The 28,000-nt window shown below is 48.7% G+C and overlaps 1 protein-coding gene across 2 annotated transcripts in view; it reads left to right on the top strand.

Annotated features, from left to right (window-relative positions):
- Positions 1–28,000, top strand: part of DOCK1 (dedicator of cytokinesis 1) — a 444,845-nt gene that overhangs the window by 28,168 nt on the left and 388,677 nt on the right. For both annotated transcript variants that reach the window (XM_019728239.2, XM_019728238.2), the window contains exons 2-4: positions 17,140–17,223; positions 22,343–22,383; positions 24,604–24,659. In XM_019728239.2, the coding sequence (XP_019583798.2) occupies positions 17,140–17,223; positions 22,343–22,383; positions 24,604–24,659 (181 nt within the window). The remainder of the gene's footprint in view (positions 1–17,139; positions 17,224–22,342; positions 22,384–24,603; positions 24,660–28,000) is intronic.

Below are 28,000 nucleotides of genomic sequence, written 5' to 3'. Positions count from 1 at the left end.
AGTACATGTTTAGTATATTAGGTACTAAAAACTAAAATATAAACGACATGTAAAGTGCTATACATACATACATACACACATGCATATGCAAACACGCAAACGTACATACCTATACATACAGCACATGTAGGCACAACCTTTCCTAGCTGCAGTGGGGTGAGGTGTGCCCCACTGAAGGAGGGCCCTCCAGGGTCAGGTGGAGGGGACAGATTTCGGTTCCGGGTCTGAGGGCCAGCACCCTGGACCAGAGGCCCTGTTTTCCTGGAGTCTCAGCTTCCTAAGAAACCCATGCTTTGTGAGTCCAGGCTTTCAGCTACGATGAACCCCAAATTTCCCATCCCTGGTAGCGTGTCTAAATTCCTCTGGTTCGTTGGGCTTGATTTCCCATCCTCTCCTTCAGAAGGGGCCCTTGTCCCCGTCCGCCCTCCTGAGATGGGCGTGTGTGCCAGCAGGGTTTGCGTCACCTCACCTGGTCTGCAGAGCCAGCTGGGGCAGTGCTGAGACCGTGTGTTTGCCAGCAAGCTGGGCATCCAGCTTCCCAGACTCTCCCAGGCCTCCCTCCCTGCACATGCCCCCCACCCTCACATCCTTTCCCCGGGGACGCTGGGCCCCTAAGGATCCCGCCCACCCTTGCTGGGTGATGGTGCAGGTCCTGGCAGGATGGAGGTCGTTCCTTGTACAGGGGCCCCACCCTCTGCTCCCTGCCTGGTACCCTGGATTCCCCTCTGCATTTGTTTGCTGACCCATCCCAGCTGATTCCTGAGATGTTTGTTGCGTGTGCACTGTGTGCTGGGCCCTGGGGACATGAGGTTAACAGCCCCCCACTCCTATTCTCATGTAGCTCTGTCAGTGGGCGTGGAGGTGGGAGCTTCAGGATGCCCCTAGGCCAGGCAGTACCTCTGAGAATTACAGAAAGGTGCCCGCTTGGTGCCAGCTCCTACGTACCCTTTGAGCCTGAACCTTTGTGCAGTCAACAACCTACCCAACTGCACATGGTGGTCTTGAATGGGTAGGTGGATGAGGGTTATTCCTATGATGGGATTTGTCCTTGCAAACCCCTTGTTTCCCCAGGGTGTTGATAGCTCCCTGGTTTTATTTCAGAGGAGCAGGGCAGAGCTGGGACACAGATGGATCTCTCTTTGTGACAAGATCATGGGGTACTGAATGCCTTCTTCATGCGGTTACTATATGTTCATGTAAGACAGGAAAATGTAGGCGTTTGACTGATGCAGGAAGGATCTGGAGGGAAAAGTCTCACTAGAAAATATTTCACCTAAAAAGGACTGGGTGACAAGGTTTGCTTGTGGCAGTCTTGTGTGGTAGTAGATGCTATTTTGTGTGACTTTTGTTTTCACATCGTCCTGCCTGGTTTTGTAAGACTCTTCAGGAAGGGCCAGAGGGAGAGTAGCCGGGCAGAAGATCCGGGTGCAGCTGCCCCGGGTTTGTAGCAACACACACACCAGTCAGACGCTTGGCCAAAACCTGCTGTCCCCTGGCTTCCAGACCCGAGGCTCTGAACAGGCAACTTAACATCTCCAAGCCTCAGTTGTTTTCTTTTTTTTATCTGAGAAATGGGAATGCTAATAGTAATACCTGCCTTACAGGGTTTTGCGATGGTTGTAGTAGATAACCCTTGAGAAGCATGCCACATGCTGCACGGCTATTCCATGGCCAGGGGGTTAGTAGCTCTTTACGGGTGCGTCATTTGGAGACCTGGCTGCCAAGTCGAGTTCTTTTCATCATATCTGTATCAGTTCCAGCTCCAGTGTTGGCCCGAGGGAGGTTGTTTGCGGTTGTGAGCTCTCTTGGCATAGAAATCTTGACTTGTTAGTCTCCACCTGCCCCTCCGTGCTCACCTGGGATCTTGGGGGTACGTGTTCCTCCTTTACTGGACTGGATGGCTGATGGGCTTAGAGGCTCTGGTGAGTATTTCTTGTGGGGTACGCTTAGCCAGATAGGACGTGGAAAGGCAGTTTCTCCTCTAGCCTGGGGTCCGGTTCACGGGATTAATGGAATTGTTATTACATTATGTCTCAAGGGCTTTCTGGAGTGAGGGATATGGGGCCTTTGACACTGTCCACAATTGGCACAGCCCCTTTGAAGCAGAGGGTGCCTGGTTATAGAGGAGGCACTTGGAAGCCCTTGTTTGTGAAGCCACAGCATAGTTGCTCTTTGTTTGTGAGGCACAGAACAGCCAGGGAGGGCTATTCTCCCAGCCAGAGGTCACATGATACCCAGATCCTTTAGGCAGCACGGACTCCTTTCCCTGTTCATTGCTCAGAGCTTTGGATGCAGATCTGGGAAGGCTCTTAGCACCTACATCATAGGGCTATAGGGGGTGAAATGAGGAAATGCATGAAGGCTTAAGTGGAGTGCCTGGTCTTAGAGAGTGCAGAATGAAAATTAACCGTGGTAATGGTGGTGGTGGTGGTGATGGTAGTGGTGGTGGTGGTGGTGATGGTAGTGGTGGTGGTGGTGGAGATGGTGGTGGTGATGGTGGTGGTGGTGGTGATGGTGGTGTTGGTTGTTGTGGTGATGGAGGTGTTGATGATTATGGTGGTGGTAGTGAGGGTGGTGGTGGTGGTGAGCACCCCATCTTTCTCACTGAATGCCTTTGGGGCATAGGCCACATGGGAACAGTGCGAATAGGCTATCCCTCGTTTATAGTTGGGGTTTTTCCTAGGAGATTGTTTTGGTGGAGGAAATCCTTTTCTACATGTGTTGGGGTTGGGGGTGTTGTGGCTTCTCAGTGGTCAGCCATGGTATTATCTAGAGCACCCTGTGGGTACGTCAGCTGAACAACACAGGATTGCAGGGAAACGAGTGTTTTCTGATGTCAAATCTGTTGGAGCTTTAAAAGTTAAAAATGAAACAAACAACTAGTGCAGCCACGGTCAGTGGTCAGTTTTTTGCTCAGTGCATTAAAAAGAAATACCGAGTGGATCCTGTCCGTTGACTATCGTGGTGGACACTTGGGTGTGTGCATTTTCTGGGATGGATTCTCTCCTGCCTTCCTTTCATCCTCTTGTGCTTTGATCCTGGTCAGCAGCAACTCTATAAGCAAGCAAATAGGTGTTTATAGCCTCTTGCTAAGTATTTCTACCGTGGTGCGAAAGCAATTTTATTATGTGATGCTGTATTTTTATAGTCAATTGAAATGACTGTTAAAATCTAGCGTAGCTCGTCAGGCTCACTGTAGCTCTGCTGGAGAAGCACTGCCCTTGCGAGATGCGCACTGTATCCTGGAAAGAGACCTTCTTGAGACCAGAGCCTGAGGCCTGTGCAGTCACTCAGGACCGTGCACTGACTTCTTTTTCTTTCTTTCTTTTTTCAGTTCTGGTTTTACCATTAAAATTGACCACTTTAGCCATTTATTAGGTGGCTAAAGTTCAGTGTCATAAGTACACGGACATTATTGTACAGCTGTCACACCATCCATCTCCAGAACTTTGTCGTCGTGCAAAACTGAAACTGTCTCCGTGAAACACTAAGTCCCCGTCCCCGACTCTCCCGGCCCCTGGTAGCCACCATCCCACTTTCTGTCCCTATGAATTTGCCTGCTCTCGGGACCTCATGTAAGTGGGGTCCTACGAGGTCGGACAATTAAGTGCACGAATTCATCCTAGAAAACGTGCTCCATACCTCATTGCTGAATGTCACTGCAGTTGCCCTCGAAGTCCTCCCCTTGGGACTCTATGAGGACGGTATTTGTCCTTTTGTGACTGGTTATTTGACTTTAGTGCAATGTTCTCAGGGTTCGTCCATGTTGTAGCGTGTGTCAGTATTCATTTTGAAGACCGAACAGTGTTCCATTCCATGTATAGACCCCGTTTGGTTTATCTCTGCATCCGTTGATGGAAACTTCCTTGCTTCCACCTCTTGGCTTTTGTCAGTCGTGCTGCCCTGAGCATGGGTGTGCAATCATCTGTTCAAGTTCCTGCTTTCAGTTCTTTGGGCTATAGACCCAGAAGTGGAATTGCTGGGTCGTATATTAATTACATATTAAGTTATTGAGGAACCACCAAACTGTTTTCCACGCAGCCATACCATTTCACCCTCTACCAGCAGTGCAGAAGGTTTCCGATGTTTCTACATCTGTACCAACACTTGTTATTGTATGCTTTTGGGGAAGGTGGGGAGGATAGGAGCCATCCCAACCATCTTGAAAATGTAAATACATTTTGAATGAGGGACTTTGTTCTTTTATTTCCATTGGGCCTTGAAAAATTGGGCCTTGAAAATGACTCAGCCAGCCCTGCTGGGAACCGATGCTGTCTGGGGCGTGCTGGGTGTTCTGAGGACGTCCGGCCACATTCGAGAGCAGGAAGGTCTGTGCAGGTGTAGGTTTAGTGGTTTAGCGACCTGATGGGGAAGGCAGGCTGGTGCTGTCTGGGCCTCAAGGCAGTTCCTGGGAGGCCCTGGTCTGCCAAGTAGGCCCGGGGGCTGTGAACAGGCAGCAGGGCGAGTATTGCAGCGTCCTCTGGTTTGTTTAGTGCCTCGTCTTGGATCTGTATTCATGCCTGGGTGTCCAGTTTGCATGATGCTTGCGAGCGGATCCCGTGGCCTGCTCTGTGAAGGGCGGTCCACCTGCAAACACCTTTTCAATTAACATACTGCTTCTCCTGTCTGCACAGTGTCCACTGAAGGCAAATTTATCAAACGATTAACTCAGGAAAGGTTTGTCTTGCATCCTCCAGGAACTCCTAGCACACACTCGATGGCTCCGACAGGCGTCCTGGCGGGAGGCCTTGAATCAGCCCCTTCCAGGTGCCTGGTAAACCAGACGGAGTGGCAGGTGGCCCAGGCCTGGCCCAGTCGTGACCTTGGCTCCTCCTTCCAGGCTGTGCTGGGATGGGCCTCTCCTCTTGTTTCCCGGGTTTCCCTTGCAAGCGTGGAAATGTCCCTTCTCCCCACATGGTGTGTCTGGGCCAGGCCCACGCTGCGACTGCCCAGGGTTGCTTCTCCCCTCTGGGAACCTGCGGGCTGTGTCTGGGTGGCCTGATTAGCAGTTAGCTTCCGGAGTGCGCGACACATCTGAGCAGGCTTCCCTTCCAGAGCACGGCCCTCTGTGGGGATTTCTGGAAGGCAGGGACTGCGTGGGGAGAGGGAGCAAGGAATGGTCCTTTCCTTTGGGCTCCGAGAGCGGCTTCCAGACCTGTGCGAGGCCGCGCAGGCGAGGAGCCTGTCCCCTCTGTTTGCTCTTGTGGAACTGACTGTACTTGTATGTACCCTCCTGCTCAGCGAGTGAGAGAGCAGAGGGGCTCCAGAGGGGAGGGCGGGCATGGGGGAGCATGGCCCAGATGCTGGCAGGGAAGATGCCAGGATACTAGTGGTTTAGCTCTGCACATGCGCCGGAGGAAAGCAGATCCTCACTTTGCACTTGAACCCTTTTAAATTTAAGGTGACATTTATTGTGCACAATCTAGGGGCTAGCGCCCGCTGGGTAAACCTTCACATGCATTGCCCCATACATACCTATGGGGTGTTATCTTTGCTGCATCACCCCATTTCACAGAGGGAGAAACGGGGTCTCCCTGAGCTTGTGTTACTTGCCCAGGGGTACAGCCTGGGGTTTGCGGTTGAGTCTGTGTTTCGACTCCAGTCTGAGTGCCCTGCTCAGGGGGAATGGCTGGGCTGGTCTGCAGAGACCGAGAGTGTGACCTGCTGCACTGACAGGCCAGCAGCCTTGCAGTGGGACCGTGCCACGAGTCTGTGGGGACGAGGTGCCCTGGGCTCCTGTGTCAGGTGTTGCTGGGCTCTTGCCCTTCTCGGGCGCATCACACGGGTACGTCTGTCTGGCTACTCCCTCATCTGCGAAATGGGGCAAACGAACGGCCGGCCGTGCTGTCCAGTGTGTGGGAGCTCAGGGCAGGCAGAGTGAAGCGGCCAAGTGCTCTGTGGCCTGACGCCCCTACAAGAGAGGGGAGATGGCTCTTCCGGGAGCACGCATCTGGAAACCCTGGGCTGCAGGGAGGGCCCCCCTTCCTGCACACCCCACGCCCCACGTGTGCTCAGCTTTGCTGGTTTTGTCAGAGGGTTCATTTGTTTCTTAATCTTCAACTTCATTGTTTCTTTCAAAGCTAAATAACACAACGCTCAAGAGGAGGAATTTCAACAAAGTACAAAGACACCAGATGTTTGTGGTGCTGAGTCAGTCTTCCCCGGAACTCCAGGGCTGAGGGGTGCCCGCCGCCCTGCCCGCCACCCCCTGCTCACGCTCTCTGCCCGCCGTTCCCTGCCCACGCCCCTGCCCACCATCCCAGCCTGCCACCACTACCTGCCGCTCCCAGCCCCCTACCTGCCCTCCTGCCCGCTGTCCCTGCCCAATGTCACCTGCTGGCCTCTTGGTAGCTCAGAGGTGCTGGATGCCTTTGCCACCTGCAGCTTCTCAGACAGTGCGGGCACCTGTAATCAAGGCTGAAATTCCCATTGGTTGAAAACATGTTCACAGAAAGATTCGTGAGAGAAGGTTCATTGCAGCCTTATGTATAATACCTCCAAACGGGAAATAAATAACCCAAATGTCCATCAGCAGGAGAACGAATAGACACATTGTGATACGTTGCTACAGTGGAATACCCTTCTACAGTAAAAGGATAAACTGATAACAGCTGTGGGTGAACCTCAAAATGCTGAGGAAAAGAAGGCAGACATAAAAGTGTACATGGACTTGCATTTGTATCCAAGAATTGACCGAATTCATGTATAATTTTTGGATTTAATAGAATCCAAGAATTCATCTTGGTGATAATATAAATTAGAAGATGGTGTTGTGGGAGGAAATTTGTCTAGAGAAGGGCATGACAGTACTTTCTGGAAATCTTATTTTGCGTTTGCCTCAGGTGGAGAATTATTCCAAACTCGAACTGATCGCCTCGCTTATGTATTCTGTTGTATCCATTAGAATATACACATGCATGTGTCATGCGGGAGACCCTGCTCCCTGCGCCATGTGTCGTGCGGGGCGGCGTGCGGGATCTCAGCTCCCGCTCCCCACATAGGAACACAGGACATGGTGAGGCCAAACAGGAACACCCACGGAGCCATAGGTAGGGGAGTCATACCACTATATTCTCGCTGGCGGCCTGCCGAGACACACGAAAACTGCAGTGTTTTCCAGTGGATTTAGGATTCAAGTAATAGTTTTGCCGCCTCGAGTTTCTCTATTGATTTGTTAAATGATTGGCTCAAACAACATTTGTGTCCCTGTGGGTGCCAGGCTCCGTTCAGCGAAGATGCAGAGACGGGAAAGGTGCCGGGCAGGTGTGAACGGCCTCAGGGAGCAGAGGTAAAGGGATGCAGCTCCCCCACCAGGTGTGTAGAAGAGCTGTTCGTGGAGTGGGAAGCTGCAGGAGGGAGGCCCTTGTTTGCGGCTCCATCTGACAAACACTTATTGGACACCTGTTAAGTGGTGGTGTTGGGTGGTGCGTCCAGCAGTGGGTAGCACACAGGGCAGTGTGTGTCAGGGTGGGCAGAGGGCGGTACTGAGTATGTGAGCACACACTGACCCGCTCCACCCCCCACCGTAGGAAGTGACAGGAAGGCTTTCATCCAGGTGAGGGACGACCTGGGGGACCAAGCCAGGGGAAGAGGGGGAGGAAAGGGCATCAGACAGAAGGAAGCTTTTGGACAAACTGGGGTGGCCACAGACAGGGCTGACTGTGGTTCCCTCCTCTGCTTACATTTACATAATGACAGAAGGTTCCCCCCAGCCTGATGGCTAGCTTTATTGTGAATTTAATTTTTTCTTTGCCATTAAGAAAAATAAATTCACATACTGGAATGTTCCCTTTGTTCTTTCTTAGTCACCATTAACATGAGCGTGAATGATTTGAAAAGAGGAGAGAAGAAGGAGTGACCTCATATTCTACATAACAAATCATGAGAGACTTTTTACCGAAGCCCATAAGGGGCTGGGGGGCCTGACAAAGTCACCTTATTATTTACTATCACAGATAAATGGGTCAGAGTCGGTTTTTCTCCTCTTCTCCTTTTGCCCTTCTGGTGTGTCCCCAGCAATGCAGACCTGGCTCACCTCTTCTCAGGGGTGTGTTTTCACTGTGCCCTTTAGGCAGAACCTGTTTGGCTGGTGGGGGGAAGTGCAAGTTCTGGCCAGGTTTACAGCTGAGAACAGAAAGTAAGGCTTGCATCACCTCAGACACTGGCTGCTCCTGGCTGCCCACGGTTCTCATCAGGAATGTCACTGGGACCGGCCCCTGCTTGTGGCGTCCACTGGACTCGCATTCCATGGGGCTGACTGGCTTGCATTGCTGATTTGCAGGGAGTCTCCTCCAACTGGCCCTGGTGGTGGGGTTTGTGGGCCCCAGAGGTCACGCCAAGTCCCCATAGCCTGCTGGGGGAGGGGAAATGTCTGGCCAGTTCACTAGCATATATTTTCCTAAATTGCAATAACCTTTCTGCCTTGAAGAAGGACGATTAAAGAGATTAAATCTCCCCTCATCTCTTCTCTACAACTCTTTGCTGCTAAGCAAAATTAAATGCAAAAATAGATAATTTTCAGGTCAGTTAAGTCTTTTCTTATTTGTGGGTGGATTTGCAAAGACTCGGTAATGAGGTCGATGGTTTTCCATCCTGGCACTGACTTTGTGGAAGACGAAAGTCTTGAAAAGTGGAATCTTGTTTTTCCTGTCATGGAAAAGCATTAAGGCCGGAATCCATCCACCACCCGGTGTATTTCCTAAGAAACCTGCATGTTTTGGGCACGGTGGCCTTTTGGACTAGATAGAAATATGATAGCTGCTGGCTAGTTGTGGGTAAAGCAGACAGTGATATTCTGAAGAAAGATATGAAAATATCTGTGAATTGTGTGTATCACTTCAATTAGAATTTGTACAAGACTCTTTCATATATTTCTTTTCATACTCTTATCTTCACCATCTCTCCCACCTGTTTCCATGCAAAAGGCAAAAGGAAAGACTGAGTAACAAATGATGGCTACTTTATCTTCCGATGCCTTGCTCCAGTTTTTAAATTATTAGATGAGTTCCTTGATTCTAATGTCCAAATGTCACATGGAGTCCTGCCGCAGGGGTTTTGTTGGCAGAGAAACACTCCGCTCCTAAGAAAGAAAGATGGGAACCCAGAAGAAGTAACTTTGTGACTTTGAAAGTAGTATCCTTTTTGGAAATGTGGTTATTCAGTTTCTCTGTCCCCCCTCTCGCCTCCCCCCATTTCTCTCTCTCTCTCTGTCTCTCTCTCTCTCTCTCTCACTCACACACACACACACACACACACACACACACACACACGGTCCTAGATTTGTCCTTTGGTCCTTTGACCTGAACCCATCACCCCTACTTTCCCCTTGCTTCTCCCTCTGGGGTGAACCAGGTAAGCGAACTGCTACCCACCGTGGCAGTTTGTATGTTGCGCCATTGACTGTTTCACGGCTCACAGTGATTGGAGATACTAGATCCACTAGCAACATTCCTCATGTACGTACGTTACCAGCCTTTCCTTTTATTCACTGTATCTTTTTTATTATTATGGTAAAATAGACATGACGTAAATTTACTGTTTGAACGATTCTTAGGTGTTCAGTTCTGTGCCATTAAGCACATTCACCTTGTGCAGCGATCACCACAGTCGGTCTCCCCAACGCCACCATCTCCCCTCCCGCCCCTCACTCCCTCCCCTCACTCCCTCCCCTCACTCCCCTCCCCTCACTCCCCTCCCTCTCACTTCCCCTTCCCCTCACTCCTCCCCCCCATTCTACCTTGTCTCTATGACTTTGACTCCTCTGGTGCCTCGTACACCAGTGGGATCATACAATGTCTGGCCTTTTCACTTAGCCTAATGTCTTCAAGGTAGCATGTGTCAGAATTCCTTCCTTTTTAAGGCTGAATAATACTCCGTTGTATGGGGTAGACCACATTTTGCTTGTACGTTCATCCTTCGCTGGCCACTGGGTTACTTCCACACCACAGCTGCTGTGAGTCGTGGCGCTGTGAACACGGGTGGACTGATAGCTGGTTAAGTCTGTGCTTTCTGTTCTTTTGGCTGCGTGCCCAGAAGGGATGTGTATATAACCTGATTCTTTCTACGCCGTATTTCCCGAGTGGGTCCAGCGCGTGAAAAGGCTGTTCCTTAGGGACCAGGCTGTGGGCCGCTACTCCCCGGGGTTGTGCTGTGCTCGGCCCATCGCTGCCACCCCAGCACCAGCCCAGCACTGGACCCGAGCAGGAGCCCGACAGAGGCTCGGGAACGGCTGAGTGTGGGGTTCGCATGGACTAGAGAAATGTGTAGAGTTTGTGAAACTCGAGGACAGCGGATGGGCAGCCCTTTAGAATGAAGCCCTGTAGGGGCACAGACAGGGAGGGCTCTTGCCTGGTCCTCATAAACTAACGGTCGGCATTTTCCCCAGCCCCTGAGAAGACATACGCTTCTAAGCAGTTTTTTCCAACTGAAGGCAAGATGGAGTGAGATCAAAAGCAGAGCAATTCATTCTCACAAATTGACTTTTTAAAAGAATTAATTAACTTTTAAATTGCTACTTGAAACCCTGAAGTCGTGTTTCAAGAGAACAATGTGTGGGACAGAGAAACTGAGTTGAGCAGATTTCGAGAAGTGATGTGTGGTCAATCCGTGTTTTGGCCATTTTACAAGGGCTTTGAACCTGAGTGCTGGTGGTAGATTATCTCATTACAGGCAAGAGACCAAGCAGAGCCTGGAAAGCTAATATTGTGTCTCCTTATTGATTGAATAAATCTTGGGCTCCTGGATCTTTCTGTCGAGGGCAAGATCATTTTGAACAGGAAGAAATGATTCAGTTTTTGCTTTCATTCTATTGCTAGCCTCACAAGAAGGAACACTTTATGAGCTGGTTAAATTCAGTGAATTTTTATGGAGTCCCTGCAAGGCATGGTATTAGCTACTGTGTGAAATTCAATGATTAATAAACATTTACTTCCCCCAAGGAGTTTGGTCTGGAGGGAGAGACAGACATAGAGATAAGCAACTCTGCAGGGCTGTGGGGAGTCACAGAGTTGATAGGAAAGGTCAGGAGCAAGCAATTAATTCAGGCTGTTCTTGGTCGGGGCAGAAAGTCAGAATTCAGTGAGGACCTGGAGAAGGATGTGAAGGTAAAGGCAGGCCTTGCGGACAAGTGGGGTCTTCAGAGGTGGTGAGAGGAAGGAGAAGCTTTGACAGGCTCAGGGCGTCCGGGGAGGGGGGTGGGAGGAGGGGCCTGGGGGTGGGTTGAAGTCAGATATCACAGGGCTTAATGATGTGCTGGAGAATTGAGGCACTGTTCAGAAAGTCAACGGAAATGATAAGATTTTAGAGTGAGATTTAAAGAAGATAATTCCGGTGATAGAGGAAAAGAGAGTTTATGCAATTAATGTGAATTTAGCTGGGAGATCAGTCAAAGTATCATTTTTTTCAGCTCGGTGAAAACTTGGGCTGGGCAGAGTGGGGTGGTGGAGACACCACAGGGTCCCCAGGGCTGCGGTCAGTTCAGCACACCACCTTGAGCAAGGCACAACTCCTCTATAGGGCTCTGTGTTTTCATCTGTTAAATGGGTTGATGGACTATCATGGTTTTTTCCCCCCTAATGTCAGAGTAGTCAAGTAGGTTTTTTTGTTTTTCCTTGAATACGAGTTACATTGCGTCCGGTCCTTTTTCTGTACCAGTGGGATGGTCATATAGTCATGATTATGCTTTATTCTGCTAATGTGGTGACTCACATTGGTTGGTTTTGGATGTTAAACCAACCCTGTGTTTCTGAAATCACCCTGTGGGGGCAGAGCCCCAGAAAGCAGTTTCCAGGCTCTCGGCCTCACATAGACAGGTGCTGGCTCAGGTAGTAAATGGCCAACTGTGATTGCATGGCCATCAGCTGTGGCTAGTTGGCCGTCAGCTGTAACCAGTGAGCCATTGGCCACTAATATAACTGCTGTGGCTAGGCTAGCAGAGAGAGGAGAGAAGAATGGGGGCTAGCAAGGAGATGGCGGCTGGGCTGGCAAGTGTGGATGGCGGTTTGCGGACAGTGTGGATCCAGCCTCCAGTGAGAGTATAGTGTCGCCAGAGAGAATATAGTGGTATGACTCCCCTACCTATGGCTCCGTGGGTGTTCCTTTTTGGCCTCACCATATCCTGCGTTCTTGTGTGGAGAGCGGGAGCAGAGACCCTCAAGGCTGCCCTACACGACAAATGGCGCAGCGAGCAGGGTCTCCCGCACGACACACCCCAACTTGGCTGCTTCTGTGTAAGGAGACGGAAATCCACTAGCATGATGCTTTAGACGTGGTGGACTTGAGGAACACATAGGCCTGTTGGCCCGTCAGGGAACTCCAAGCTGGATGTAGTAATTTGCTGGGGAGCCATCAGGAGTGCAATCTGAGGCTCAGAGATGACTGACTCTGGCCGAGGGTTGAGGATGGGACCGCACAGGGCTTTGTCACTATGTCCCTTGATCCATGCTGGCCTCTGGCTTTGTACAGCCCCTCCACTGGCTGCTCAAACATGGGCACACTCTGGGCTGCTTGCTATAAACTCTGACGAGGAAAATGGGAAAACTATGTATCCACCTCAAGGGACTATTGTGAAGGTTAAATTAGTCTGAACATGAGAAACACTTAGCTGACTGACTAGCTGAGAAAATAGGCTCAGTAAATGTCATTCAGTATCATAGCAGCAGCGTTATTGCCGTCACCACCATCATCATCCTCATCACCGTCCCCACCATCGTCATCCTCATCACCATCACCAACATCATCATCCTCATCACCGTCCCCACCGCCGTCCCCACCGCCGTCCCCACCGCCGTCATGATACGCCAGTTATACCAGCAGCAGCAGCGGCAGCAGCTTCAGCCGTAGTATCATCACCCTCAGTGTTACTAATATGGGTGCAGTGGAAACCCTCCCTGTGATTTATGAGCCACGGGTCTTTCCTGACACCCCTGGGCAGCTGTTTTTAGGGTGATCAGGAGATTGAGCAGAGCTGATGACCGTCCCTATTCACATCTCGGAGGCATATGTGCTGTGCAGGCGCAGACTGGAGTGTTGACTTGGTCCAGGTGCCCATGAACCCTAGGCTGATGCCTGCTTTTTCAGAAACAGAAAAAACACCACCCTGGGAAAGAAGCGTCACGCTGCGTTCATCTCTGCATCTGTTCCCATGTCACTTTTCACACGAGCAACAAGTCATGCTTCTGCACTGCACTCTGCAGCTAGGACTGAGAGGGTCACAGGACTGTGCAGGCGGACCCAGTGCCACCCATCGCAGCCAGGCTGGTAAGAAGGTCAGTGGATCTGAGGAAGAGGCATATAGCCCAGCAGCTGGGGGAAGTGACTGCCATACCCTCCGAGATGTGAATGGATACTTGGTGACCATATTCTCTTGTGGAGCTGTTCCCGGATCTTAACTCTGGGAAAATAAAGAAGACAAATTGGCTGACTTGCAGAAAGGCTGCCATCTTTGTGCTTCTGTCAGGCAAAGACCTTTTTAAACCCAGATGCCATCTGTCATCATCCTTCATAAAGGAGAAGACACTTTTGCTCTTTCTGGTCCCTGCTCTCACCCCCCAAAAGGGGGCATCTTTGAAAGGTCAAATAATCAGAACGAAGAATAATCTTTTCAATTGAATCCTTTTGGATTTACTTAACAAAAATGTACTGCATTGTTCTCATTTTTCTGTCACCCAAGAACTGGGGAACCTCAGCCACAGGCTTGTCAGATTCAGATGCCAGCAGTTGGGACCCCTGCAGTTGGGACCCCTGCTCCAGCTCCTTAAGCATTGAATAAATAAATAAGCCACAAAATACCATGTTCCCATTGTGTTTCCTATACCTCCCTGTATGTGTTTCCTACTGCTGCTGTAACAAATTATCACAGACTTCGAGGCTTAAAACAACACAAATTGATAATCTTACAGTTTCAGAGATCACAAGTCCTACAGTCAAGGTGTGTTCCCTCTGGGGCTCTGGGTGAGAATCCATGTCCCTCTCGCCTTTTCCAGTTTCGAGAGGTGCCCATAGTCCTTGGCTTGCAGCCCCTTCCTTGCTCACTTTGACCTCTGCTTCCATCATCACAGCTCCTCTCTGACTCGGACCCTCTCTTCTCCATCTTATGTGGACCCTCGTGATTACACTGGGCCCCCACGGATAATCCAGGACCAGCATCCACACCTCACATCCTTACCCTAATTACATCTGCCATGTCAGGTAGCATTTTTACAGCTTCTGGGACTCGGATGTGGGTGACGCTGGGGGCCATTATTCTGTCTACTTCACTTAACCCCTCCCTCCCACTCCCCTGTGCAGTAATCTTATCTAGTTGATTTGCTTTTAATATGGGACTGTTTAGGCAGTAATACTAAGAAGAACAAACGGCAGGGGGCTGGGCCGCCACCTGCTGTGTCATCTGGGGCCATATGCCTTAACCCTCTGGAGGCCCTTTTTTCCTTCATCTGCAAAATCAGGGATCTTTAGGGCTCATTGCAGAGTTAAATTGGGAGTTTCTGTATTCGTGTGTGAGATTTTCACAACTGCTTCTGTCTGCCTCCTTCAGAGATGGAGGGGGCAGTTCCTTAAAGGTTTCCGTGTGTGCCTGACCGAGTCACACGGACCTGAATGATTTTAGAGTGGACGTGCTCGTTTTATTTTATTTTTGTTATTTCTGGTGCATTTAAGTTTTCCTTGTCCATAACAGAATAGACACGCTGTGCGGTGCTGTTCAGAGCTGTGATAAACGCCAGTGTGTTTCCTCTTGGCTGGGGCACATGGTTACACAGAACTGGAAGGTGAGGGCACGCTCTGAGCTTCCGGGACCCAATGCAGTTCTTTCTCGCTAAAGAGTCACCATAAAATGCTGCATAAACTTCAGTAACTACTAATAAGCATTGATGTTAGTTGAGGACATTACATTTTTATGAATTTTGGTGTTGTCTGCCTATGTGTGGCTTTGGATGTTTTCGGATTTTTGCGAGCAGGTGATAGTAAGCTTGCGCTGGCTTTTCCAAAGGATTCTGGTACCAGCAGGAGTCTTTGGTGCAGGACACAGCAGTCCTCTCAGCCACAATAAGAGCCTTTGCCATGTACTGAGTCTTCATTGTGGGACCCCATTGTGCTCGATCGCCACATCTGTCAGCGGCGATCTTTTCTGTAAGACACAAAATGCATATGATGCTATGAGGTGTAAGTTTCAATATCCTTATCTGACAGACAGGGAAGCTGAAGATGGCGAGGGTGGGTCATTTGCTGGAGGTCACCCAGGGCCTCAGGGTAGAGGTCTTGCCCTGCATTTTGTCTGGCTCTGGAAACCATGGACATCAAACCAGGGAGGCTGCCGGGGGCCTGAAAGTCTGAGTGCTGTCACAGCCAGAGGTGGCTCAATTCTGGAGCTGACAACAGGGATTGAGTGCTGTGGCACCAGATGTTTGGAGAAGGGGGTTAAAAAAGCAAACACACACTTCGACCTGGCTTTCTGGAAGAGATGGCGCCCTATGGGAAGACCCATTTGGCGACGGGAGGATAAGTCTGTACACACAGGTGTGGGACAGGCCAGCTTCTTTCCTTCAGGGCAAAGGAGGGACACCCGTCGTGTGTGGTTGGGAGATGAGTTGTGTACCACGAGGGACCCACCATGCCTGCTGGGAGGGTTTGCGCGTGATATGACCAAGGATAATTTTAGAGAGGGTCACAGTAAGGGTCTCATGTAAGGGCAGACTAGTCTGGGGTGTTCAGGATGTACGAGAAATTGATCAGGGGTTTGGAGATGAGTGTTCCACCGAGTATGACATCTTTTTAGGAGAATCCTTGAGAAGGAGGGACATGACTGGATCACTGTATTTTTAATTGGGAGTAGAATAATTGAGTCATTTTTTGGTCTAAACAGTTTCTAACATCCTTTTTTCACTATAACAGTTGCCGTTATGCCATAATACTTGAGTACACGTGTAGTCAGAATTTTATGGTATAACTTTTAGGGCTTATCTAGAATAGGAACTGCTTTATGTCACGATAAAGATTGGGGATTTCAGAGATTCGTGGAGTATTGCCGGTTTTAAGGATTTCTTCTTAATATTGGGAATATTTTTGCCTATTTGATTATAGCATAGTTTTTTGGCTTAATAGCAACATACCGTGTTTCCCAGAGAATAAGACCTAGCCGGACAATCAGCTCTAATGAGTATTTTGGAGCAAAAATTAATATAAGACCCAGTCTTACAGTAAAGTAAGACCGGGTCTTAAAGTAAGACCCGGTCTTATATTAAAGTAAGACCTGGTCTTATATTAAAGTAAGACCAGGTCTTATATTAATTTTTGCTCCAAAATACGCATTAGAGTTGATTGTCCGGCTAGGTCTTATTTTCGGGGAAACGTGTGTGTGTGTGTGTGATTTTTTTTTTTTTCTTCCTTTTCCCAGTATGGTTTCCAAAGAGTATTCAGTCCACATGTAATGGATTCATAGGAAAAAGTCAGCTAATAAAAAAATTAATGGAAACACAAGTAGTATGTGAAGTGATAATTAAAATGTTGTTAACAATACCCTCAGTTTTCTTCATATTGCAAACATTATTCAGCCACTAAAAGAATAAAGTTCTGATACATGGTACAATGTGCATGAACCTTGAAACCATGCTGAGTGGAAGAAGCCAGACACAAAAGGACAATACTGTGCGACCACCTCGCTGAGGAAGGTAGAGTAGCTGAAGTCATAGCGACAGAAAGTAGGTTTGGGTTTTCAGGAGCAGGGCGAGGGAGGCATGGCAGGTATTGCTTAATGGGTATGAGTTTTCTGTTTGGGGGGATGAAAAAGTTTTGGAAATTCCTGGTGGTGATGGTAGCACAGCATTGGGAATGGAAGTAATGCCACTGAATTGTACACTTAAAAATGGTTAGAAAGGCAAACTCTGTATCATATAGTATATTTTACCACAATTAAAAAAAAATCACTTATGGTTGTCTGGTATCATGAGTAGTTATGAATTTCTTCTACTTAAATGATGACCCTTTATTTTTGTTTCTTGAAAGCAAAGGCTACTTTTATGGGCATCAGAGGATGATCCAGGGAAAGTCTGAATATGTTTTAATATTAAAAACAAGCAGAAACAACCCAGCATCCTGACTTCTACCTCTACTAATATCTTCTTACCCTTTTTGCTTTCTTCACAGCTTTTTATAACTATGATGCTAGGGGAGTGGATGAACTTTCTTTACAAATAGGAGACACCGTGCACATTTTGGAAACATACGAAGGTGCGTATACATTTTGGTATCTGTTCTCTTGTGTTTTGGGGCAGTTAGCATGCTTTTTCAATGCTCAGCGGGCAAAGCATTACCCTGTTAAGAAAGCATGTGTACCTCTTCTTTCTCATATGACCCGTATTCTTGCATGATGTGCCATTTCAGGTAAGAGCAGTAACGCGGCTCTCTGCTATTTAAATCATGCTTTCTTAAGATGAGATTAAAACTGAAAATTCCTGGTTTTCACCACTAAAGCTTTCTGTTGAAAAAGTTGTTTTCATTGAAAAAAAACTCATGGATTCTTTTTTTTTTGCAAATGTATGTTAATCCTGACTGTTAACAACTGGCCACTTGAAAAAAAAATTTTGAAATACATGTACGATATTTTAGTGTTGAATATTTAGTGTTGAAACAATTCCCATTGTTTTGAGATGTTTGATGGGAATGGTGAGACATTTTATGCTCACAGATTTGTCAACAGCATCCTCAGAGGAACCCAAATTGTCATTTCTTATTTTTCCCCTTTTTTTTTTTTTTTAAATCTGTGACCCCATTTTCCTAGGAGTGAACAGAGATTGTCACAGCTATGTGGGATGTGGTCCAGGGAAACAATTGCTATAAGTATCCAATAAATAACACTGTTGGTGACAGTGGATTTCCGATGTCCTTGGTTTTTCAGGCAATTGTTTTTCATATTTAGCGTTTGCAGACTATTTGAACGGGCCACCTTTCGTTTTGCACTGCGGTTATTATTGCAGAGAAGAGCGGCAAGGACAGGCTTGATTTTTAGAGTCCTTGGATTCTGGAGTTTTCTAAGATTGAGTTTCAGCGTCGGTGGCTTTATGTCCTGATCGAAGGGGTAACCCCCTTATAGCACAGGAATAAAAACAAGCGATTAAAGTCAATAATTTCAACAGAAAAATTGCTTTTAGATCGGGTGTAGCCAAACCCTTCCAAGTAGGAGGTGGGGGTGGGAGAGGAATTGCAGACATCCCATAGGAATCAACAAATTGAACTTCAGACTCAGTCTTTGAAATCCACTTTGCACAAGAACGAAGCAGCAATGAGCTTGTATGCGCTTGGCAAGCTGCAACTTGCTCCAGTAATCTTCGTAGCTTCCTGTGACAGGCACAGCCTCTTAAAATGTCCACGTCCATGTCCCTTATTCCGCCATGTGATGCATGCTGAGTTAGAGTTCTATTTCTTTTGCATCCTTTACCCTGCACAAGTCCTGTTGTGGGAAAAAAAAATGGCTCTGGTGGCGTATGCCTGGAAGCAGATGTAACACTGCACAGACAGAGCTGGTCCTTAAGTGAATGAGGAGTTGTGATGGGCGCCTCCTGCTTGCTTTCAATTTTCACAGCTGACAGTTGTCTGCTCTCAGTATATATTGCCAGTGGCTGAGAGGAAACAGAGAGAAATTAACTGGAGGTTAAGGATCAAGCCTCTCATCTCAGACCCTTTTCTGATCTGAAGGGAAAAATGCTCTTACATCTTTTTTGTTTTTGCCCCCCCGGGTCATTTGAAGCTGAAATCCTGGTTAATAAACACTGGGCAATGACATCATTCCTGAATAGACAAGGGCTTCCTGTGCAGCCTGCGTACGTAGGGACTGCAACTGCTTGTCCTTTGCTTCGTAAGAAGAATGTCCGCGTTAAAGCAGTGGCGTTCTTAGGCCGGTCAGTGGTCCTTGTTATACATTTAACTCCAAAACAAAACACAACAAAACACCAACAGCTGGATAGCAGGCGTTTGACTTCTTTGGCCCGCGTGGGAAAGGACTCTTCAGTGAGCGTTTATTTGCTGGGCTAGTCCATCTTGTAAATTTTGATTAAAATAGTCTAGTCTTTGTAAAGACCCTTTGATATAAAATGGATTTCCTTATTTGGAAACTGCCTTTTGGTTTGAATCAGAACCTGGTCAGAGAAATGCATCCGGGGAAGTAGTTTGGACTTTGGGAAACTTGGTGATTTTATTACCATCGAGTATAAAGGGAATAATTGTTTTTCTACTGTTTCCTCTTGTTCTATTTGAATTTCACGGATTGTATTATTAGAGTTTGGCATTTTCTGCTTCTATTTTCCTCCTCCCCCCTCCCACTTTTCCTGTAAGAAAATTTATTTCTGTTTGTCAAATTTGATTTTCTTTTTCTATATGATCCTTTTCAGGATATTACTGCGATTGCTCCAGAGAATGTAATTTCTAAAGGATCACTCTTTATATTAAGGTTCAAAGAACAAATTTACCTTCAAGTTATGGTTAATTTCTCTCAGGTTCCTGAAGGCTTGGAGTGTAGAACAAGCAACAGGAAGTTTACAGGCCACTCTGAAGGTGGAAAGGGCTTTGAGGGGTCATTGAGGGTATGCCCCTGCCTGTATGCCATGTCCAGGGTCAAGCAGATGGGAGGGGTGAATGGAGATCACAGATGTTTATTCAGTGACTGTCGCCAGACTAACCCTGTGCCAAGCCTGCCCAGCTTGCTGCTTGCTCATTTCCATAAGCGCTAGAGGCTGTACCTGAGGGACATTGCAGGCTTTGCACAAAGATTAGGAAATCATTCTTTTGATCAAACCGCAATCTCTGTCCTGCAACTCGGTTTGTGGTTTGCCCCGTGCTTGTATTAGGGAGTCTTGCAGTTTGTGAGCTCTTGGAGGGCAGAAAATTGGGTCCAGTCTGTTTCTAGATTTGCTCTGGCTAGGGCGGTGTCTGGCACATAGTGTGTGGGCTCAGTTCATTGAAAGAATCATGCATACGGAAAGTCCTGGGGAGGAAACCCACAGGTGTTCCTCTGGGTATGGAAAGCCACTGCCATCTGCTATTATAACATAAAAGAAAAGATTTCCCCAGAGCTCACCCCTTTCCCCTCCCCCTTCTCACAGAAAACCCTTCTGCTGTGTTTGAAGTGGGTTTTTTGTTTGCTTGTGTTCTTTTACTGGTTGGCGTGCATGTATTTTTCATGTATGTCAATGTGCTTGGTTGTAGGTCTGATTCTGTTTCTGACTTGTGACTCGGTGCTGTGTTCTCAGATGCGTTCCTGTCGTCTGTGTAGATGTAGTCCGAGGCCCTCACGGCTTGCTCCCCACGGTTTACTACCTGCCCTCCCAGCTCCAGGCACTCACATCGGCCCCACTGCCTGCCGCCTAGATCATGCTGCCGTGGCGTGCTGTGTCTGTCCCCCCTGGCACGGATGGGCGTGCAGATGTCATTAGGGTGCTTTCCCAGGAGCGTGGTTGCTGGGCCGGGTGTGGGGATAGACACTGTGGATAGGTAGGGCCGGCTCCTCCCACACTAATTGCCACAGTTTGCACTCCCACCCACAGTCCCCAGGGCGACTGTCCTGCAGTATCACAATCTCTACCACGCTAATAATTGTGCAGTAATACTGTTTTCTAAGTTTTCATTTCTCTGGCTTAAGTTGAGCATCTCTTCATATATGTGTAAGTCTTTTGGGTTTCTTCTGTCCGCTGTTTATAGACTTTTCTTTACATTTTACTTGGGTTCTGTCTTTTTCTTGTCACTTTGCAGTATTTTTTTGAATGTTCTAGGACATTAATCCCTTGTCAGTTTCAGAAAAGAAAGGGCACGTTAATCTTCAAAATGTAGGGACGACACAATGACAGGAGCGAGGACAATCCTTTCCATTGAGGACCTGTAGCTTTGGACAACGGCTGTGTTGTCCTGTCCACTTTCCCCTTGTCACCGTGTGCGAACGCCGTCCTGCACGGGCTCCGATGCTGCGCTGGCACGTGGGAACCGCTGACGTGGATGGTGTGGCTCCCAGGGGACAATCCTCCCACTGCAGCTGCAGTCTAGACATTTGTGTCTCGGGGCCCCCGGCCATCTGTGTGTCCCCCTTCGGGAAAGCGCAGTGGGTACAGTTGGTCCTCTAGGTCTTAGCACACCCCCTGCAAGGTGCCCGGGACTGTGCAGCTCCTGTCCTGATTGCTCACGAAGCATCTGTTTAATAATTGCCTGAGGACTTTGCTCATTTTCTCCCCGTCGCTTTCTGGTTTTCCCCACCTCTGGTTGTGGAAACTGTTTAAGACGGGGAGCTGCCATTGCCGTGGGATTTGCCCATGCTCAGTTTCTGAGCTGATTCCGCACCCCTGGTTTCTAAGGCCTGACTTGCTGATATTGTATGAAACCTCGTATTTGGTTACTTTTTGGGAATTTTCCCACTTGTACCTTCTACGTGCTCGCGTGGTTCTCTGGCCCGTCCGCTTCCTCCTGTGTGGCAGAGTTAGGATTTCTCTGAGCTTCTGATGTGCTTTCCCCCAGCGAGGTGACCTAAAGCAACTTCAGCGTGTTCGGGACATGGAAACTGACGTCATGCTGGGGTGGACTTGTTGGGCGGCTGGTGCCTAGTCACGTCCTACGGGGTTTTGTGGGGACAGTGTCTGAGTTGGGGTGCCAAGGATGTGGTCAGGTCTGGTCTGTCCGGAAGGGACTCTTCCATTGAGCGTGTCATTCTTGCCAGCAGTCCAACGTGTGTGTCTTCTGCTTTCCCTGTTGTCTTTCTCTCCCTCAGGAGGGATGGGAACTGGAGCCCAGGCCAGAGCCCAGGGGGTAGGAGGGCCCGGTTCTGGGCCACTGCTTCCTGTGGAGGGCTGCGCCTTTGTCACAGAAGGACTTTGTGGGACTGTGGCCGCTCCAGGGCAGAGCCCTCTGTGCGGAAGAGGGAGGGGTCCCAGTTCTCAATAGGATTTCTGTTGTGGAGCAGCTCTCGATGATCTGAGGATGCTGGTATTTGCACTTGGCAATGACCCTGATCCAAGTTGGAGAGAGAGGAAAATGCGTGCTTAGGGAGTCTACTCAGGGGCGAACTGTCAGGAGGATGTTTGTCCTCCCAGAATTGTGCTTCTTAACTCCCACTTGACGCCTTCAAGGCCACGTGCGGCCCCTGGAGCCGAAGGAGCCGTGTCTGTCCACTCAGGCTGTAGCCAGGTCTCCAGGACAGCTCTGAGACGCCCTCTACAAAACCCCATAGTTTATCTCCAAGGCGTTGGCATTATCGAATTCTGGTGACGAACTGACGTCCCATGTCCTGCAATGCAGTTCCACACCGCGTGAGGTGTGGCAAGGATCCTGGGACACTCTGTGTACTAACTGTGTCAACTTTGTGTTTCTTTAGGGTGGTACCGAGGTTACACCTTAAGAAAAAAGTCGAAGAAGGTAAGTCCTTTTTATTAAACCCAGTGCATGCCCCTTCATAAATCACTGTGAGAAGAAATCAATTCTGTCTCATTGGTATCTAAGAGTTTTCCGTCTATATCTCTTTCTCTGAATTTAAACAATATATGGGCTGAACTGTGTACTGCCCTGAATTGTTTTTTTCTGAACAGTATGTGTATGTAGAAATTGCAGCTGCATTTCCGTGACTGAATGGCTGGGCTGTGAGACGGTGTTGACCTGCTGTCATGGAACGTGGAAACTTCTTCTTTCCCCGGTGGAGTTTTTATCTTGTTTAAGCGCAGGATGCATAAGAGAATGACCTGGGGACAGTGACTTTAGAAAACAACAGCACCAAAACACTAGGCGTGATTTTCAGTTTTAGTTATCATTGCTGATAAAGGAACAGGTTTGCCGAGCTCGTGCGTGCTCCTTTCCCTCTCGCTCGTAACTATTTTGATAGCACTTAACGTCAGCTGGCAGAAGAAGAACGTTCTGCTTTCGCAGGGCAGCTGGCATGTGTGGTTGTGTGAATGTCTGAAGCTTAGATGTGCAGTGACACCCCGATCATTGTGTGGGACACTCCTGTACACAGTTCGGCTGTGGCTTTCCGTTCTTAGCTCCACAAAACCAAATTACAGCTCTGCTCTTTCATTTGATGATTTTGAAGTCATGTCCATTCTAAGCTGTGGTTAGGCTGTCCACGTTAAGTTATATGTTTTAATATCTAATTATGCTTGACAGATGGTTCATTTCACTTCTGCTTCTTACCCTCTGCCTCTCATTATCTCCTCATTGGGCTGGGTCGCTCTCCTGGCCCTCAGCCTGTAACTAAGGCTTCAGAAGTCCAGTGGTCAAGCAGCGCCCTCCCACTTCCACCCCTCCCCCACCCCACCCTGCCAGGCTCAGACTCCACCCACCGTGACCGGGGGCTTGAGACCTGAACAACGTAGGCTCCAGCCAGGAGGACGGGATAGATTTCTCCAGGGCAAGTTCTGTTCCGCGTGGATTGCCCTTCTGTACTTAAGGGTGCCTTTCCTGTAGGTGCAGCCCTGAGTTTTATCTGAGAAAGCCACAGCTCAGGACTTATTAACAAAGAGAGGGTGGGATCATGGCCGACCAGGGGCCTTCCTCTCTGTTGCTCAGCTTCTGTCTTTCTGCCTCTCTCTTTCCCTCACTGTGAAAATTCTTTAAATGAAATTCGGCCACTTTCCTAGTAGGCAGGGGAGCATGAATCATTGGTGCCCTGCCTGCCCCAGGCGTGATAAGTAGTGGTTTCTGGGTGGCCTGTGTAAATCCTGTGGGGCCAGATGTCAGGGAGCCCCAATCAGGAGCTCCTGTCCCCACAACAGGCGCCTAGAAGCCCCCGGTCCACTGATTGGATTTCTGCTCACGAAGGACGCCACGACACCTTGGGTGGTGCCGCCCCCGAGCTCAGCCCCGGCGTCCCCGTGATTGCCTGTCAGGTGCTCGTCTGTGCTTCACAAGGAGGTGGTTTGCTTGCACAGGAAGCAGGACCAACACTCTTGCGAAAGCTCCTGGCCCTTGATGGCCTGTGCCCGACACTGCCCTCTTGAGCTGTGTCCCGGGCACTGTTCTGTCAGGCCGTGTGTGCTCTGCCCTGTGCAGAGGCAGAGACTGAACGTAAACTGGCACGCTCCCCCAGTAGTCACGCATATGGAGCAAAACTCGCCCACTTGCTGTATTTGATCGGATAGCCCCTCTGTTTGGAGACTGATGAGAAATTCTCCGTGGGTCAGGTGAGTATTCAGTACATACGTGATGGTCAATGGTAGACATTAACTTTCAATAACAATTTTAGCATTTTGAATGGAGGAACTGTCAGAGACCATCACCAAAAATTGTCTTTAAGCATCAGTTGGCTGTTGATCTGCCTGTTTTCAGGTCGCCAGTGAAAACAAGGTGGGACCTATGGAAAGACACAGAAAGATCCTGTGGAACTTTTTTCCTTGCAAACATTTCGCTTCTGTTTTCTTATAAGACAGCAGCGGCCTCTGAAACACAAGCCGATTGAGCTCCCATCTTTCATGCTTCTTTGTTTTCTGTGATATGTTATATGTGAGGCACAGCATAAAACTTGCATAATTAATAATAGTGATCCAGTCACCCCAAAACCCCCTCCCTTTTTGGGGACAGTTGTTTGGTTGGCAGTCAGTATTCATCTTGATACTAAAAACTGCTGTCTCTTTTTCTCCCCTAAAGGGTATATTTCCTGCTTCGTATATTCATCTTAAAGAAGCCATAGTTGAAGGAAAAGGGTGAGTCTGGTCTTCATGTTTAAATGAAGGGTGCAGTGGTTATATTTAGCCGTCTTGCTCTTTCATATGGCAGGGTAATATTAGGGGGCTGGAAAATGGGGGTGGTTGGCCGTGCCAGGAGTTGGGAGAGAAAGGGGACTTCTGGTTTAGAGGTGTGAGCAACGTGGCTCTGAGCCTTTGAAGAGTCTACAAGCCGTGGTGTTTGTCCTTGAGGCTGATGTTGATTTTGGAAAGCCTCCTAGGGCTCTGTGCTTCGTCTGTGCTACCCTCCCAGCTCTGAACCCATTTTTCTAGAAGACTTTGCAGGCTTCGATACAAGTGGAGTTTAGGACGAAGCAACAGTTGTTAAATTGCGACATGTAAAATTTACCTTTTGTCTAATTGTGGTGTGTGTTTCTTAGAGGTGATAAAAGTGATGTATCAGATCATTAACAGGACATTTGCAGAACAGGAACCCATTAGGCAGGAATGGCGGTCGAACAGCCAGGTGTGAACTGGGAAGAAGGAACATTAAAATGTTTTCCTCGTTTGTCTCTGCTACATCTTCACACTCAGTTAAATATGTAAATTATAAAATTACTAATCATATGATTACTGCATAATGACATCTCTTTGGCTGATTACAAAATTGCCTTTCCAAGCACTGTGCTTTTAATGTATGGGAAGGACCTGCTTGGGCTCCGTGGTGCCATGACACATCATTAAAGCGAAGAAAGCAGTTTAGGGGCATAAGCATACGTAAATGCTGATAACCTGGAGCACGGTATTTTTATACAGATAAAATGTTTTGTATGCAATGTTTTAAAGGGAAGAGGAAAAAAAAAAAGGGAAAGTTTTGAAACTTTCACCCAATTGTGGAAATGATTGAATAAAATGCATTCAGTGTATTTTCGCCTCTGTCAGAATCAGTGTAGGAGTCAGACTGTATGTGATTGATTTTTTAAAAAAGCGCTTTGATGAATACAAACAAATATATATAAAATATAGTTATGAAGCATAATGGTAAAGTGAACAGGAGATCATTTGATTCTCAATAAACAGACAGATACCCTGCCAGACAGACAGACAGACAGACACAGACAGAGACGTGGCTGTTCCCGTTACTGGCTCTAGTGTAAGAGCCCAGTGTGAGCAAGTGAGTGGAGCCCTGGTGACAGAATCAGTTTGAAAACCCGCTTCCCTGCTGATGCTTTGGGGTCCCGGTCATTGTTCTCCAGCTGTTTACCGGCCCTGACTGTCTGCTCGCCGCTGCTCCCGCCCAAGCCCACCTGCCTTATTCCCGCCTCCTGCCTTCAGACGTGACAGGTGATCTCACCCCGCCTCCTTTGCTCCGTCCACCTTCCCTGTCTTCTCCTGGTCCTTTCTCCTTTCTAGCGCAGGCCACACTTCCGTCCCACCCTTGTGCCTCCATGTCTCTGGTTGGTCTCTCTTGCAGGACCCCTCTCATCTCTCTGTACACTGGCTTTCCTTCACTCTCAGACATCCCAAATCATTACCAAGGGACTGCTGCCGCCGACTCTGTACCTTGTCCTGCATCACCAAGGCAGTTTCCATTTGTCCCCTCTCCCATATTGACATGGTCACACAATTTTCAGACTTCAAGTGTCTTTTCAGTCCTGCTCTTCTGGAGTGTTCCTGCCGCGTCAGACACGGTGGCCACCCAGCACTTACAGCTCCCTGTTTCCTGTGATGCCTTCTTTCCCTGTTTCTGTTGCCATCTGACCCTGCTGTGCCCCGTGCCCGCGCCCCTTGGGGTGCTCTCCTTGGCGTCTCCTAGTTCCCTCTTGGCCCTGCCTTTCAGATGGCCTCTTGTTCTCGCACCCTCAGCTCTTCCCTATGGGTGATGCTTGGATCCGGACCTCCAGCCCTGACTTGTCCCTGACGTCTAGTTCCGTCACGCAGAGCCAAGTAACTGATGTGAATCACGACCGTTGGCCGAGTGCCAGGCCCACTGCGCCTCCCACACGCCCTCCATGTCGGTCTTCCCCTCGGTCTTACCACCGACCCTGTGCGGCAGGCACTGTCGGGTGTCTGTAGCGCTGACGCCCCGCAGGTAACAGGTTACAAAGATAATGCAACACAGCCATGTTAAATACGTAGACCCATCGGTCCAAGGACAGATCAGACCCGTGCAAAGGCATGTAGTACTACTGAGTCCGGCGCGCACGCTGAGGCCCTTTCCACGTGAGAGTGGACTCTAACTGAGCTCCAGGCTCCTAAGCCAGTGGGAAGAGGCCCCTAAACTCAGCATGAAACTCGGGATCTGTAAGATGAAAACCAGCCCGTCGCTGAGGGATGTGCTCACACTGAAAGGAGAGAGAGTCTCCCTGGAGGCCTTGTGAGGGTGACACTGCAGAGTGTAATGAACCGCATTTTATCAGCATCCTTACTGGGGAACTTGGTGACAGACTTGGCAGGGCTGTGTTAACAATGGCATCTCATAGTAACTGGTGATGTCTCATCAGAGGTTAATTCCTAAAAGCAATTTTAGGAATTGTCTGAGGGAGGGGTGGTCTCGTATGCATCCCTCCCTCCGACATCTGGTCGCTGCTGCTCCAGCAGGAGCATGTGGCTGACCTCCCACAGAGGCCGACTTTCTCTCAGGGACTCCACTGTTTCTTCCTTTGGGAGCCCCCCTCCCATCAGTAAGTCATTGAAGGCCTGAACCCCAACTGTGAGCTGAAGTCTAGGTCCTGCCCACAGGTCTGGGCCCTGTGCCAATCAAGTTGTGTGGCTGGGACCTGTCTGAGCCTCCCTGTACCTCTCACACTGGTTGGAGTCTCGTCTGTGCAGGATGCCTGTCTGCTCAGGACCTTTGGGTCAGGTGGCCACAAACTCAATCTCGCCACTGTCCCAGATATTAAGTCCTGTGTAGCACAATGCCTGACCCAGAGTGTGTGACCGGAAAGCAATGGTTGATTTGATAAAAACAATGCACAAATAGATACAGAGTTCAGAATAAGTGAAGGGTTAACCTGTTGGGGTAGAGAGAAAAGAGAAAGGATAACTAGGGTTTTGATATCAGATGGAATACCTACGGACGGTGAAAGCTGTAACCTTGCTGGTACTGTAGTTCATCACGGATAACTGCTTCATATATTATCATATAATGAGTTTTATACATGATGGAAATGGAAAAATCAACTTAGACCTGCATTTTGGGGCGGCCAGATGGCTCGGTTGGTTAGAGCGCAAGCTCTGAACAGCAGGGTTGCCGGTTTGATTCCCACATGGGCCAGTGAGCTGGGCCCTCTACTGGATTGAAGACAATGAGCTGCCGCTGAGCTGGTGGTGGGGTGGCCAGATGGCTCAGTTGGTTAGAGCATGAGCTCTCAACAAGG

Source organism: Rhinolophus sinicus, linkage group LG07 (assembly GCF_036562045.2).
Source record: "Rhinolophus sinicus isolate RSC01 linkage group LG07, ASM3656204v1, whole genome shotgun sequence".
Taxonomy (NCBI): domain Eukaryota; kingdom Metazoa; phylum Chordata; class Mammalia; order Chiroptera; family Rhinolophidae; genus Rhinolophus; species Rhinolophus sinicus.
This window is presented reverse-complemented; position numbering and strand designations above follow the sequence as displayed.